This window comes from Silurus meridionalis, chromosome 1 (assembly GCF_014805685.1).
Source record: "Silurus meridionalis isolate SWU-2019-XX chromosome 1, ASM1480568v1, whole genome shotgun sequence".
NCBI classification, from domain to species: domain Eukaryota; kingdom Metazoa; phylum Chordata; class Actinopteri; order Siluriformes; family Siluridae; genus Silurus; species Silurus meridionalis.
This window is the reverse complement of record NC_060884.1, coordinates 10,199,356-10,215,399: the sequence shown is the minus strand read 5'-3', so window position 1 is coordinate 10,215,399 and position 16,044 is coordinate 10,199,356. Positions and strand designations below refer to the sequence as shown.

At 38.4% G+C, this 16,044-nt stretch overlaps 1 protein-coding gene across 3 annotated transcripts in view; it reads left to right on the top strand.

The window, feature by feature from the left end:
* Positions 1 to 4,939: 4,939 nt before the first annotated feature.
* The window catches only part of LOC124385773 (ubiquinol-cytochrome-c reductase complex assembly factor 1), a 29,361-nt gene continuing 18,256 nt past the window's right edge, over positions 4,940 to 16,044 (top strand). The window contains exons 1-3 of one of the 3 annotated variants that reach the window (XM_046849059.1): positions 4,940 to 5,028; positions 5,627 to 5,673; positions 8,034 to 8,135. In XM_046849059.1, coding sequence (XP_046705015.1) covers positions 5,629 to 5,673; positions 8,034 to 8,135 — 147 coding nt within the window. In that variant the 5' untranslated portion in view covers positions 4,940 to 5,028; positions 5,627 to 5,628. Of the gene's footprint in view, positions 5,029 to 5,532; positions 5,674 to 5,888; positions 6,110 to 8,033; positions 8,136 to 16,044 lie in introns of those variants that run through there. The other 2 variants (XM_046849070.1, XM_046849047.1) reach the window with 2 other exon arrangements.

Genomic DNA, 16,044 nt, shown 5'->3' with positions numbered 1-16,044 from the left:
CAGGAAACTTGTTGGCAAACCTGGCAACCCTCACTATTGTTATCATTTTTGAGACACATGTAGGTTTGTATTTTTATATACAACTAACAAGATGGGTAAGGCAAAAACACACAAGATATGAACAGCAGTGAATAAGTGGAGGAAAGTTCCCTTGGATGAGCCCATGTATAACACTGTTGCTCCAACAGAAGATCTTACTTAAGATAAAGACCAGGAGAAGGCAGTCTGGTAGCATCTTCCTTTCACTGCATCTTGGTAGCATCTTCTTTCCAGGTATAGAATGGATAGAATGGAATCCATAAAGGTTAAGTATGGATTAACTCTCCAGTCTTCCCTGCTCTTGGAGAGAACAACCCCAAAAATTTAAGATTCCACCTCCATATTTAACTGTGGGTGTAAAACATCAAGAGCAAGGAAAATTGGAGAGTTAATCCATACTTAACCTATATGGATTTCATTCTTCACATTCTATGCCAGTGCCACTCAATTCTATCTGGACTGCATTTAATTTGAACAAACTTTACGATACAACAAGTGTTATCTCTAATGGAATGGCCTGCCCAGTTATCTGACCTAAAGCCTACTGAACTGCTCTGGGATAAACTCAAGGACAGGAGAAAATTTCCAACTAGCAAAAAATGCATGGCAAATTATTTCAGGTGAATGTTTGAAAAACCAAACTGTACTGATGCCAAGAGTTGATGTTCATTCTAAGGGAGACTTTTTCAATGAAAATAAAATTTTACATTTGTACATTTATATATTTGTTTGGTCAAATTTTCGTACCATTAAATTGCTTAGTTTGTTGCATATAAACAAAAGAAACATGCCCGTGTCTCTCTTAAATGCTATAAGACTAGGTGTTTTTGAAAGACAATGTGCTTTTGTACTTTCAGTGACTGCTATGAGAGAGAATGGCATAGAAGGTGGCCTTTGTAACACACAAACACACACACAATTAGAGCATGAACTTTCAGTGAAATGTTAGGTAGTGACAACTCCATTTGAGTTGCAAAGGAGTTTTTTAATGTGTAAAAAAGCACTTCTGAAAAAATTTAAGTGAGCCAGTGGCAGAAAAGTATATAAGGGGTGGTGCAGGACATGCATTAGGACAGTGTGACAGCAGTGAAGTCTGCAGTAGGAATGACCGACTGGTTCAGGGTGGAGGTGGGATTGCATCAAGGATTGGCTCTGAGCCCTTTCCTCTTTTCAGCGGTAATAGACAGGTTGATAGACGAGGTCAGACAGGAGTCCCCATGGACTATGATGTTGCAGACAATATTGTGATTTGTGGTGAGAGTAGGGAGCAGGTTCAGAAGAGCCTGGAGAAGTGGAGGTATATGCGCTGGAGAGAAGGGGAAGGAAGGTCAGTAGGAGTAAGACAGAGTTCAGGTGTGTGAATGAGAGGGAGGGCAGAGAAGTGGTGCATTTGCAGGGAAAAAAGGTGGAGAATGTGGAGGAGTTAAGGTACCTAAGGTCAATAGTGTAAAGTAATGGATAGTGTGTTAGAGAAGTAGAGGAAAGAGTGCAGGCAGGGTGGAGTGGGTGGAGAAGAGTGGCAGGAGTGATTTGTCATAGAAGGGTATCTGCAAGAGTGAACAGGAAAGTTTATAGGGCTGTGGTGAGACCTGCAATGTTGTATGGTTTGGAGACAGTGGCTTTGAGTAAAAGACAGGAGGAGGAGCTGGAGGTGGCAGAGTTGATATTGCCTTGATTTTCATTGGAAGTGACGAGGATGGACAGGATTAGAAATGAGTTTATTAGAGGATCTGCACAGGTAGGACATTTTGGAACAAGTTAAGAAAGGCCAGATTAAGATTGTTTGGTAATGTGCACAGCAGGGACATGGAGTATATAGGGAGAAGACTGCTAAGGATTGATCTGCCAGGTGGGAGGAAAAGAGGAAGGACAAGGAGGAGATTTTTGGATATGGTGAGGGAAGACATGCAGGTGGTTGATTTAAAAAAGGCAAATATACAGGACAGGGTGGTATAAAGACAGAGCACTGCTGTGGTGACCCCAAAAAGGGAGCAGCCGAAAGAAAAAGAAAAAAAGCATGCAGCTTTGGGGAAATTTTGCCTCCTCCGAATACTTCCTCCACATATTCACATATATACACATGGGATTCTAAAATTATGCCCATTGTATGTTTATTTGGACATAGGATTGACGTAAATGTAAACTTTTATAACTCACGCCTTGAAAAGAAAAAAAAAAATTATTCAGCATTCACAACACATTGAAAGGATTTTCAGGTACATATACTGCTGTAAGGGGCACTAAAATAACCTGTTCATGTCCATCTGGCTAGATTTTGCTCTGCAATTTTTTACTTGCAGAGCTGACATCGTTTTTTTTTTTTATTGGTATAACAGTACCTGTTGTGGTGCAATAACACCCAAAAACGTTCACAAATTTCCCTTAACTGCATTCTTTTCACTAAAAATCATTCTCTATGGAGTCTCTGAATGACCATTTCTCCAAGACCTTGGACCGTACCCCACAAAACGAGCCATAATTCTAGCCACATGCTTTCCTGCTCCCCTCCCATTTCCTCAATGTTTCCTCTGCACATAATGAAGCAGCAGTGAAAGCTAGACAAATATTTCATTGGCAATAAGAGTGACATTCTCCTTCCTGGATTTGAAACATGAAAACTGGGGGACTTGTGGCAGTTAAATTCGCACAGTACTAAGGAAGAGACTCTCACCTACCATAAACAGTCTTTTGTGCACAGAAAACCAAAAACATTACCTCACCTAGTCCCTGCTGTGAAAACATCCCAACTTCAAAGTCCTTGACTGTTTTTATGCCTTCAATGCATGTGCTTTAGTGAGATGGTGACATGTATTATTTTCTTAATATTTCATGCATAATGGGCATTACTTATTTTGTGATTTTTGGATGCACGGCCCAATGCCTGGATACCTTTGAACAATTTGTTAATGCAATGATGCATGCCTTTGTTTACTCAATTACCTGGGAGCTGTGAAATCACATATACCATTAACCTTTTACTCAGACTTGTGCCTATAATTGCGACTTTGGATGAGTAGAACCTTTTTAGATTGTATCATTTCTTTCTTACACATCTTATAAAGCTCAATCTATATTCAGTTACAGTGGACCATATGAGAAGTGCTTAAAATGTCAACATAGCATACCCTAAGTACAAACCCGATTCCAAAAAAGTTGGGACACTAAACAAATTGTGAATAAAAACAGAATCCAATGATGTGGAAGTTTCAATTTTCAATATTTTATTCAGAATACAACATAGATGACATATAAAATGTTTAAACTGAGAAAATAGTATCATTTTAAGGGAAAAAATAAGTTGATTTTAAATTTCATGGCATCAACACATCTCAAAAAAGTTGGGACAAGGCCATGTTTACCATTGTGTGGCATCCCCTCTTCTTTTTATAACAGTCTGCAAACGTCTGGGGACTGAGGAGACTAGTTGCTCAAATTTAGGAATAGGATTGTTGTCCCATTTTTGTCTAAAACAGGCTTCTAGTTGCTCAACTGCCTTAGGTCTTCTTTGTCGCATCTTCCTCTTTATGATGCACCAAATGTTTTCTATGGGTGAAAGATCTGGGCTGCAGGCTGGCCATTTCAGTACCAGGATCCTTTTTCTACGCAGCCATGATGTTGTAATTGATGCAGTATGTGGTCTGGCATTGTCATGTTGGAAAATTGTTACCGGGCCGCACAAAAAGAATACATAACTTACATTATTTCCGTTTTATTTATTATCTGATTCTGAAAGGTTTTATTTTGGAATATTACTGGATTCTCTCCGCCACATCTGTCTATGACTCACTCTTGATGCATGTCATGATGCCTCGGTCACATGTCTTACCTTCGTCTGCTACCGTCTCAAAGGGGCTCCGGCCGCTAACACATAATACATTACCGATAAATTCAAACCCCCAAGCGAGCAAAATGAACAAACAACACAGTGGATTCAAGTTTATTATTAGATTTAGAAAATATCAGTTTGTATGGTCGTATCTTTTTAATTTGTTGTATTTATAACCCCACCGTCCATGAAAATATTGTCTGACCGGTCCGTGGTGCAAAAAAGGTTGGGGACTGCTGCTGTAGATGATGATAACTTTAAACTCTTTGCAATTTTTCTCTGAGAAACTCCTTTCTGATATTGCTACACTATTTTTCGCCGCAGCATTGGGGGAATTGGTGATCCTCTGCCCATCTTGACTTCTGAGAGACACTGCCACGCTGAGAGGCTCTTTTTATACCCAATCATGTTGCTAATTGACCTTATAAGTTGCAAATGGGTCCTCCAGCTGTTCCTTATATGTACATTTAACTTTTCCGGCCTCTTATTGCTACCTGTCCCAACTTTTTTGGAATGTGTAGCTCTCATGAAATCCAAAGTGAACCAATATTTGGCATGACATTTCAAAATGTCTCACTTTCAACATTTGATATGTTATCAATATTCTATTGTGAATAAAATATATGTTTATGAGATTTGTAAATTATTGCATTCCTTTTTTATTCACAATTTGTACATTGTCCCAACTATTTTGGAATCAGGTTTGCATGTTAACCTCAAAAGTTCTGCAAAGACAAGGTCAATTCAATTGTTTTTGCTTCACTCTAAAAACGTGTTTTGATCAAATCTCCTGATAATTAAGATCAACCTGGCCTATTTTGTTTGAATGCACCAATTTTCAAACAAAAAAACACAAAAAATTTTGGAACATTTAAAGGATGGGTGTTTTTTTGGGTTTTTTTTGCCCAGTTGTGCCCTGTTAGATTGACTCATAAAAATTTATAGTTTTAAATGTTTACTCTCAGTTAGAGCCCTGGGTTTATTCTGTAATGGCTACAACTCTTGTTAAAAAAATCTTAACCAATAAGACTTCTCTATCTATGTGAGAAAAGCAAACCAGGTTAAAGCTGTGGAAAGAGGGACAATTGCTCGATCAGACCAATTGCACAAGCATTAGGCATAGCCTTTTGGAATTTCAAACATTCTGAAGGGTCCTGAAAAAGGTAGGAATTACTGGTGTACTATTAACAACCAGAGATTGAACAAGACAATGAACCGAAACACAGGACAGAACTTCATCAGAGAAAACAGTAGAAGTTTTAAGAACAGCCAAGTCACTCATCATACGTTAACCAAGCTGAGCATGTATTTTACTTCCTGAAGAGGAGAGTGAGGGGACAAACCCCTCCAAAATAAACAAAAATTAAAAGAATTTGTGAAAATACAAAAGAGCTGTGAAAATTAAACGGCGAACGATGCAGTTTGGTGTTATTGCAAACAAGGGATATGCAAGCAAATATGTTATTTACTTAATTTAACTTTCTGTTCTGACAATCAGTTCCTATAGCTTTATCTATGAGTAAATGTCAGAGAAAGAAAACTGAAATTCTGCTTCGAAGTGTTTTTTGTTTCAAAACGAAAAGTTGTTTTATGTCATGAGGATAAAAGAAAAAAGATTTAGAGCATATATTAGAGCAGCAATTACAACGTGTAGAGAGCAGTAAACAGTATGGCGCCCCACTGGCGACACCAATCATCTAAATAAACCATACTAATGTGTGGCCAAGACTTAGTAAGTCATAGTTCTTTCTTTTTTATAAGGGATGATTAGAAGAAGACTGCTTATGGAATCAACGGATACACATAAGGTAAGCTTTTGTTTGTCTGATTGTTTTTGTAGAGGTGTTATACATTGTTATTCAAATAAAGCATTCTTATATTTTTATACTGTATAAGCTTTAACCGTAGACAAACTAAATGATTTATTTCCCCGGCTTAAATGATAATAAATTATACCCACGTGCAGTCAGTAGCGAGGCTGCGCACCAGAACGCTTAAACACCGTCTCGTTTTCTAGCCGAGCCTGTTTGACGGCAGAACATCTCCTTGACATTGCTGGGAAAGTGGGCGGGAGGAGAGCGTTGTTATACAACGTGGAGGCAGTTAGCAGAAAACAAACCCTGCTCCTTGCTGCTCTAAAGTTGCAATATAGTGTATAGCTGAATCATGTTTCGGCGCCCGTTGCAGCATGGCTTAAGGCAGTTATTAAGCTCGTCTCTTTGCAGTAGGACTGTCTTCGGAAAGGTAATTCATTAGTCCTTTAGCTACGAGCTAAAATGCACGGTGTCAATGGAGTTCCTATTAGCGCGTATAGTTTTGCCCTTAAACTCCGGCGACTGTTCGCGATGAAGGTGATTAATGGGCAAGCATGAGCTTCATAATAGTTCTAACCTCAGATACAGCTATATTAGGGATTCTTTTGTTAATAAACTTTGGCCAGACCTCACCTCATACAAACACACAACCCAAATTTCTTATATAAATGAGTTTAAAATATACAATATATATAAACCTCTTGAAACGAAAAAAATCTTTGTGTTGTAAAAGTACTGATTATATTTTTCTTTATTTTCTTCTGGCAGATTTAGGGCGACTCTTTTAATTCTCTCTTGTTTATGTGACATTTAATAATAATAAACGTGATGTAATGCATTAATCTTAATTGATGTCCTGTTTTTTTGAAGTAATATTTAGTAATAATATTCCAGTCACTGATGTATGACTGGTCAAGTGCAATAGTCAGACCTTAACCTAAAATGTTATTATTATTATTATTATTATTTATTTATTTATTTATTTATTTTTTTAAACATTGTTGCAGTCAGGTTGTTGTTAATTCAACCTTTTGAGCCTGATGGTATTCCTAATGCCCATATCAATTTAATTTTTATTTGTATAGAGCTTTCAACAATGAACATTGTCCCAAAGCATCTTTACACAGATAATGTGGTGATAAAAATGAATAAGATGTTCTTCATAAGTGTAAGGTTGTCCCTGATGAGGAAGCCTGTGGCAAGGAAAAACTCCCCGAGATGGCATTAGGATGAAACCTTGAGAGGAACCAGACTCAAGAGGGAACCCATCCTCATCTGGGTTGCACCGAATGTCCGTTTATTACAGATAAAAAATATTTAGGTGTGCAGTGATGATCAGATGCAAACTGTAGTCCTGAGTCAGTGTAGCAGACTGTTGACATTAACTACAGTCCAAATCCATCCTCAAAGCATCCTCATATCAGCTGCTTCCAAAAACAGTGAGTCCTTCAACATCATGATTACAACCTCATAATTCATACAGTATAATCCAAAGCTGCTTCGTACTAAAATCCACAATGTTAATTTTCTTGGTATAAAATTTTTTTTAAATATCAAATATTACATAGTTTATACAAAAATAAAATGTAGATCAATGTTGGTTCAATCAGAGCAGAGACTCTTGTTCCATACAGTCTGAGAGTCCAGCAAGTGCCTGTTGGCAAACTTTAAGCAGGCTTCCGTGAGTTCGGATCGGTGGAGGGCTGCAGTGGTGATTGTCCTTCTGGAACTTTGTACCATCTCCACACAGGATCTCTGAAGCTCAGTCAGAGTGACCATTGGGTTCTTGGTCACCTCTCTTACTTACCATCGCCCTCGATTGCTCAGTTTGGCTGGGTGAGCAGCTCTGGGAAGAGTCCTGATTTGTGTCAGTTTTTTTTCCAAGATTCTCCTCGGAATCTTCAGTGCAGCAGCAATTTTTTTGTAGCCTTCCCCAAATCTGTGCCTTGCAACAATCTTGTCTCTGAGCTCTGCATATAATGTTTAATAAATGATCCTATATAATATATAATTTCCAGGCAGTGTGCATAATTTTTTTCTTTTAATGTCATATTGTACTGCTCACATTCGCTTCTTTTTATCACTTTTTCTTTTTGCATAACATTATTTAGAAATGTAGATTTGTGATTGTTAATAATGTGATTCAGTAGCCTTCAAAAAATTCAAAAAGTCAAACTGCTTAAATGTGGCACTTTTAGTTTTATTTCTTTGTTTAAAATATGGTACATTTTGTAGACCTTTGCTTTAATGTTTGCTCAAATGTAACCATTTTACATGATAAAAGAAGGTAAAATGGTTACATGTAAGCAAACTATAAAGCATCTTTTAATGACACTACTTTTCTTTCTTTTCAGGCCACTGAACAGGATTTTGCCAAAGCTTTGGTGTCTTGTCGTTGCACAGGAGCAGTACTGCATACTCGGACACAATGCCGAACTCTTCACAGCACACACGAGGTGACTAAACATTATTGCTTTTGTTTGTTTTTGTTTATCTGAATAAAGCTTAGATGTTTACAGAAAATCCATTAAATAAATTAGTTACTTCATCAGCCCCAGGAATGCCTGCTTGGTCACAGAGACTGGAATTCATGTACACTATTTGGGTGAAAGTATGTAAAAAAAACATTCACACTCACTTTCACATGCGCTTCTCTTCCAAACTGTTGCTTTAAATGTACTCACAAATTAGTATCATTACAATTTCTCTTTTCTGGAACTGATAAAGACAAACATGTTCCTTCATGACAATGCCAATGTGCACAAAAGAATCTCTATGAACATGTTTTGCTAAGATGTTGGCGCTAAATAACTTGAGGGACCTGCAAAGAGCACCGAACTCCTTCCCTACTGAATACCATTGGGATGAACTGGAACATTGATTGGGAACCAGTGGGACACTTCCCAGAATGGAGGCATTATAATCTTTTTTTTTTTTGGAAGGGTAGTTTTGTAACAGGGGGATTTTGTAGCCTTGCGATTTGCAAGTGTGTATGTAATTATTTCGCATGAAACATTCCTGCTCAGCTTCTTTAGAATGTGTATGTAGATCATGAGTCTGTAAATTATTTCTGTGCTGAATGCCAAATGAAGTGCAATATACTGGAGTGCATACTAGATGGATGGATGGATGGATGGATGGATGGATGGATGGATGGATGGATGGATAGATAGATAGAAAACTTTATTGCATAGTACAGGTACACAGCAACTAAATGCAGTATAGCATCTACCAGAAGGGAAAAAAATAAATATATATATATATATACTCACACACCATATTTTTCGGACTATAAGCCGCTACTTTCTTTCCACATTTTGAACCCCGCAGCTTAAACCAACGAAGATTGAATTTTTCCTGGGTTTTTACCGGTTTCACAAACTTCAAGCCAAAAAACTGAACCCCATAACATTAGACCAATGAAATCTCCGAACGGAAACGAAAAAACGCACCTTACCTGTGTTCTGAACTGCATGGCTTCGGGAGAAAAACTTCCACCGGTGGCGCACGACGATGACAAAAGATAAACTCCCCAGAGAAGTACAGTGGTACCTTGACCTACGAGTTTAATTCGTTCCGTGGACGAGCTCATATTTCAATTTGCTTGCACATCAAATCAGTTTTCCATATTGAAAATACTTAAAATGGCATTATCCGTTCCAAACCTCAAAATGACACCTCGTTTATGTTTCATGTTAATAAATTGGAAAATACATTTCTAAATAACAAATCTTGTATAAAAACATAATAGAAAGAGTATGTAATGATATAATAAGGTTTTATTCAGTGTATTTTCCTTGGAGATGAGACGACTTGAGCTAACTAAAATGCCGGTGGGGGGCGTGTGTGTGGGGGTGTAGAGGCGATAAGCGGAGGGAAAACTCGTTTTTTACTATTACGCCTGTACACTACGTATCCCTAAACTTTAAAAATTTTACTTTTTCTTCTTTGCTTATCTAAATTTTTGTTACAATCTTCGCTTTCTGGCTTCACTTCGCCATCTAGCAGCGGCGTCTCGAGCTCGTACCTCAATTTTTTGCTTGCTCGACCAAGTGACCGCTCGTACCTCGGAAAACTCGTACATTAATGCACTCGTAGGTCAAGGTACCACTGTAGTTGTGAAAGGAAGGTGGAAGACAGTGAACAATGACTTACTTGGTAGGCTACTGTTTAGATACAAGCCGTTCTAACGCGTTGAGTCTGGGTGAAGGGAGAGCTCACTAACTCCAGTTGCAACAGAAATCATATAAGCACAGACAGGTTTCCAAAACTCGTGCTTTTTTATTTTTCTTGGCAACAGCGTAATGGGTTAGTCAAAGAAACTTAGAAATGAGCATCAGAAAATAATAAGGACATAATCCTCAGTCTCACACGCACACACACACACGCAGTAATACCGGAAGAATGCAGTGCATGCTATTCCCAAAATACCGCTATGCTCCTAATAGAAGCGCAACATATTTCACCCCTTACACCGTGTGTAACGTGTCTTTCGTTAAAGCCTGTGTAAAGTACATTAGTGTAGACTGCGGTTTATAGACAGGTGCGGCTTATTTATGTTAAAAATAGAAATATTTGTCAAATTCAATGTTCGGCTTATATAAGGGTGCGCTTTATAGTCCGGAAATTATGGTATATCCATCCATCTATAATATAAAATGCGTGTGTAAATATATGTACAGTGAATTAATATAACGGCTATAGCAGTGAAGACTTGTGTGGAGATCTGCTGTGGTGAAGGTGCTCAGTGGCAGGTAGTCGGCTGCCAGTGATTCTTTTTTTCTGCAATTTTGACCAGCCTTTGCAGGACTTTACGTTCACACACATTGGAGACTCCGTACCATACAGTGATTGAGTTATAATTATACAGTGAGGAAAATAAGTATTTGAACACTCTGCTATTTTGCAAGTTCTCCCACTTAGAAATCATGGAGGGGTCTGAAATTGTCATCGTAGGTGCATGTCCACTGTGAGAGACATATTCTAAAAAAAGAAAAACCAGAAATCACAATATATGATTTTTAAACTAATTATTTGTATGATACAGCTGCAAATAAGTATTTAAACACCTGTCTATCAGCTAGAATTCTGACCCTCAAAGACCTGTTAGTCTGCCTTTAAAATGTCCACCTCCACTACATTTATTATCCTAAATTAGATGCACCTGTTTGAGGTCGTTAGCTACATAAAGACACCTGTCCACCCCATACAATCAGTAAGAATCCAACTACTAACATGGCCAAGACCAAAGAGCTGTCCAAAGACCCTAGAGACAAAATTGTACACCTCCACAAGGCTGGAAAGGGCTACGGGGAAATTGCCAAGCAGCTTGGTGAAAAAAGGTCCACTGTTGGAGCAATCGTTAGAAAATGGAAGAAGCTAAACATGACTGTCAATCTTCCTCGGACTGGGGTTAATGCAAGATCTCACCTCGTGGGGTCTCAATGATCCTAAGGAAGGTGAGAAATCAGCCCAGAACTACACGGGAGGAGCTGAAAAGAGCTGGGACCACCGTTTCCAAGGTTACTGTTGGTAATACACTAAGACGTCATGGTTTGAAATCATGCATGGCATGGAAGGTTCCCCTGCTTTAACCAGCACATGTCCAGGCACGTCTTAAGTTTGCTAATGACCATTTGGATGATCCAGAGGAGTCATGGGAGAAAGTCACGTGGTCAGATGAGACCAAAATAGAACTTTTGGGTCATAATTCCACTAAACGTGTTTGGAGGAAGAAGAATGATGAGTACCATCCCAAGAACACTATCCCTACTGTGAAGCATGGGGGTGGTAGCATCATGCTTTGGGGTTGTTTTTCTGCACATGGGACAGGGCGACTGCACTGTATTAAGGAAAGGATGACCGGGGCCATGTATTGCGAGATTTTGGGGAACAAACTCCTTCTCTCAGTTAGAGCATTGAAGCTGGGTCTTCCAACATAACAATGACCTGAAGCACACAGCCAGGATAACCAAGAAGTGGCTCTGTAAGAAGCATATCAAGGTTCTGGCGTGGCCTAGCCAGTCTCCAGACCTAAACCCAATAGAGAATCTTTGGAGGGAGCTCAAACTCCGTGTTTCTCAGCGACAGGCCAAAAACCTGACTGATCTGGAGAAGATCTGTGTGGAGGAGTGGGCCAAAATCCCTCCTGCAGTGTGTGCAAACCTGGTGAAAAACTACAGGAAACGTTTGACCTCTGTAATTGCAAACAAAGGCTACTGTACCAAATATTAACATTGACTTTCTCATGTGTTCAAATACTTTTTTGCAGCTGTATCATACAAATAAATAGTTAAAAAAAAATCATACATTGTGATTTCTGGATTTTTTTTTTTTTTTAGATTGTCTCTCACAGTGGACATGCACCTACGATGACAATTTCAGACCCCTCCATGATTTCTAAGTGGGAGAACTTGCAAAATAGCAGGGTGTTCAAATACTTATTTTCATCACAGTATATAATTACACACTCACACATACATACACACTATATTGCCAAAAGTATTGGGTCACCTGACTTTTCCTGCCATATGCGGTTGTTTTCCAAACTGTTACCACAAAGCTGAATGCACTCAATTGTACAGGACATCTTTAGATGTGCTATAATAAAATGTTGCATTCATTCGAACTTGGAAACCCAAACCTGTTCCAGCATTGCAATGTGCACAAAGTAAGTTTCTTGAAGATCTGGTTTACATGCTTTGAAGAGGAAGATTTTGAGTGGCCTCAAAAGTCATATACCATACTTTTTACCAGATGGCCCAATATTTATGGCAATATAGTGTATTTTATATATATTATGACATGTCATAGAAAAATGGCATCAAACCAAAAATATTATCTTTATTAGGGGCTATTAAGACTTGGAGGAAAAATGGCCTCCAAAATGTGGTCAAAATTATGATATGTGATTGCGATATAATAAATGGTTTAATGAGTTCACTTGATTAGTTATCATGGAAATTGCACACAGATTTTATTTTATTAAAATTCATATTTTTTTTACAAAATGACATTTGCATTAATGTAAAAAAAATTCTCCAAGGTACAGCTTAATTAAATAAAACATTATTTAAAAATAAATAAATAAATATTTGAAACATTTAATAGAAACAAACAGGGAACACCCTGCCACTGCCCTCAGCCCATTTCAATCATTTACCTGTTTTTCCTGCTAAAGTTTAAGATACAGTATATTTATTTACATACTTGAATACAGGCAATTTTGCAATCATTATTATTAAATGTGTGTAACCTTTTTTATGGAATCTTGTTCATGGTTCCAAAAGGCTAGAATGTATGCCGGATGTGACAGACACAGAGACAGACACAGAGACAGACACAGAGACAGACACAGAGACAGACACAGAGACAGACACAGAGACAGACACAGAGACAGACACAGAGACAGACACAGAGACAGACACAGAGACAGACACAGAGACAGACACAGAGACAGACGCGGATTGCCAGGTGCGCCAATCCGTGCAAGTTACACATTGGCATCAAGGAAAGATGTGCATTATTGCGAGTGGGTGTGTGTCCCTGCGTGAGTATGAGAAAAGGAAAGTGGCGGGGCAAAAGTGTATGTAAGGTAAAACAAAACTCTGTCTGTTGAACCATCGCCTGTCATCTCTTTCTTCCAACTTGGAACCAGTTAAAATTTATTACAGATTTGTCATATTGCCACATGATGTAGCAACTTTAATTGAGCAAATCTAGCACACTATCTCTCTCTGCTCAGCGTTGGTGAGCTTAAAGCTAAAATATCGCCATAATAACAGGTGAATTATTTGGGTACGAGTTCAGTGTTGGTCTGCTCAGCATCCATGTTCATCTGGTCTCCGCGCTGCACATACCGGAAAGTCACGTGACCATACACTGAGACTATCTGGTCTTTTTTTTTGTTTTGTTAGAGGTGTGGAAAATCTGCAAACTGTTCTGAGAAAGTATGTGTTCACACATGCACTTATTTATTTAATTAAATCGCAACATTTGCCATCATATAAACGCACTGCGATTAATCATGCAGCAGGAGTCATTGTCAATTTGAACACGTCTTTTATTCTGATTTAGCTTTGGATTTAGTTCTATGTTATTGAGGAGGCTTTTGTTTGACACTTTCTGGTTGTCTTGGCCCGAACAAAATTAATCTTTATTAGTTTGAAAAGATGGCATTTATACTTATTTTATTAAGTCCAAGATGAGGCATTATCTAGCAGACTGGCTTTTCAGATTTCTTTTTTTACGTCATAGTTTAGATCAGAAGGTTCGCATGACTTGTCCCAGCCGTAATTGCTTTTTTTAAAGTCCACTGCAAGAGTAAGGTTATTGAGGGGTGATGTTTATTAAATTACCTCAACCTAGCTAGTGATTGACTGACTAATAATTAGAGGTTCACCATAAATATTCAAACGTTGAAACATTCTTGTCTTTCTAATACACCATAAATCATAAGAACTGTATTGACGTACATCATTAACTAACTTAAAAAAAAAACTTATATGAAATTATCTGTAACGGTTTTGAATTGAACAAAAGTTTACAAACTAAAACATCAGGCAGAACTGCCAACAGCCAAACAAGGCCCAAATGACAGATGGCCTTGGTCCATGATGTTTTAACGATGCCGGCAGTGACGCACCTCAGCTGGACTTGGCCCAGCAGTGCTGGCTACTTTTTTCCTACTTAAATAGGCCACTTTTGACATGCTGCAAGTCATTTTTTTTATTTATTTTTTAAATGCAGGCTGGAAGTTTGTATATCTATCAAGAGAAGTCGACTGACTGTTTTTTGTTTATGCTCAAGGGAAGCCTTAATCTATCTTGTAGTGAGCTGAATGGTAAAATGGTGTGGACATTCCTGGTGATTAACTCCTGTAAATACATTGCGAAATAAAAATACTGTCTATGATACTTATTCTCATAACTTTTTTGACTATATATTTAAAAATGACTAGTTGAACTGATGATTGTGCAAAGTCAGCATCGCTAACAACGATGTTTATAAAAGCATTAAAGCTCTCCCAGCAGGCCAAGAATCGTTACAATATACTTACTGTCCTAGAGTAGTTACAAACAGTTGCTCAGTGTGTCGTTCACCTTTCAGCCCCTGACCACATAAAGTTTACTTTGGCTCTTGGAGTTTTTCACACTGCTTGCTGTCAAGTGACCTGAGGGCCAAACCACTAACATAACACTGAAAGCCATTTCCAGTTCTAGGAAGAGTCTTGGTTTTTCTAATCTTATTCCGTTAAGAATGATAGAAAGCGCTGTGCTCTTTAACATGATTTTATAGCCTTTCCCAGATCTGTAATTTGCCACAATTCAGTCTCTGAGCTGTGCACGTAGTTTCTTTGACCTCATAGCTTGGCTTTTGCTCTCAGGTGAATCAACTATTGGACCTTTTATATAGATAGTCATGGCCAAAATTGTTGGCACCCCTGGAATTTTTCTGGAAAATCAAGTATTTCTCACAGAAAAGTATTGCGTTAACATGTTTTGCTATACACATTTACTCCCTTTGCGTGTATTGGAACAAGAGAAAAAAAAGCAAATTTGACATAATGTCACACAAAACTCCAAAAATGGGCTGGACAAAATTGTTGGCACCCTTTAAAAAATGTGGATAAATAAGATTGTTTCAAGGATGTGATGCTCCATTAAATGCACCTGGGGCAAGTAACAAGTGTGGGCAATATAAACATCACACCTGAAAGCAGATACAAAGGAGAGAAGTTCACTTAGTCTTGCAATGTGTGTGCCACACTAAGCATGGACAACAGAAAGAGCAGAAGAGAACTGTGTGAGGACTTGAGAACCAAAACTGTGCGAACTATCCATCGACATTTAAATGAAATAAAACGCTATGGAGGACCCCACTGCTGACACTGAGACATAAAAAAGCAAGACTACAGTTTGCCAAAATGTACTTGAGTATGCCAAAATCCTTCTTGGAAAATGTCTTGTGGACAGATGAGACCAAGATAGAGCTTTTTGGTAAAGCACATCATTCTACTGTTCACCAAAAATAAAATGAGGCCTTCAAAAAAAAGAACACAGTACCTACAGTCAAATATGGTGGAGGTTCAAAGATGTTTTGGGGTTGTTTTGCTGCCTCTGGCACTGGGTGCCTCGAGTGTGTGCAAGGCATCATGAAATCTGAGGATTACCAAAGGATTTTGGGGTCCAGTGTCAGAAAGCTGGGTTTGCGTCCGAGATCTTGGGTCTTCCAGCAGGACAATGACCCCAAACATACTTTAAAAAGAACCCAGAAATGGATGGCAACAAAGTGCTGGAGAGGTCTGAAGTGGCCAGCAATGAGTCCAGCTCTAAATCCCATTGAACACCTGTGGAGAGATCTTAA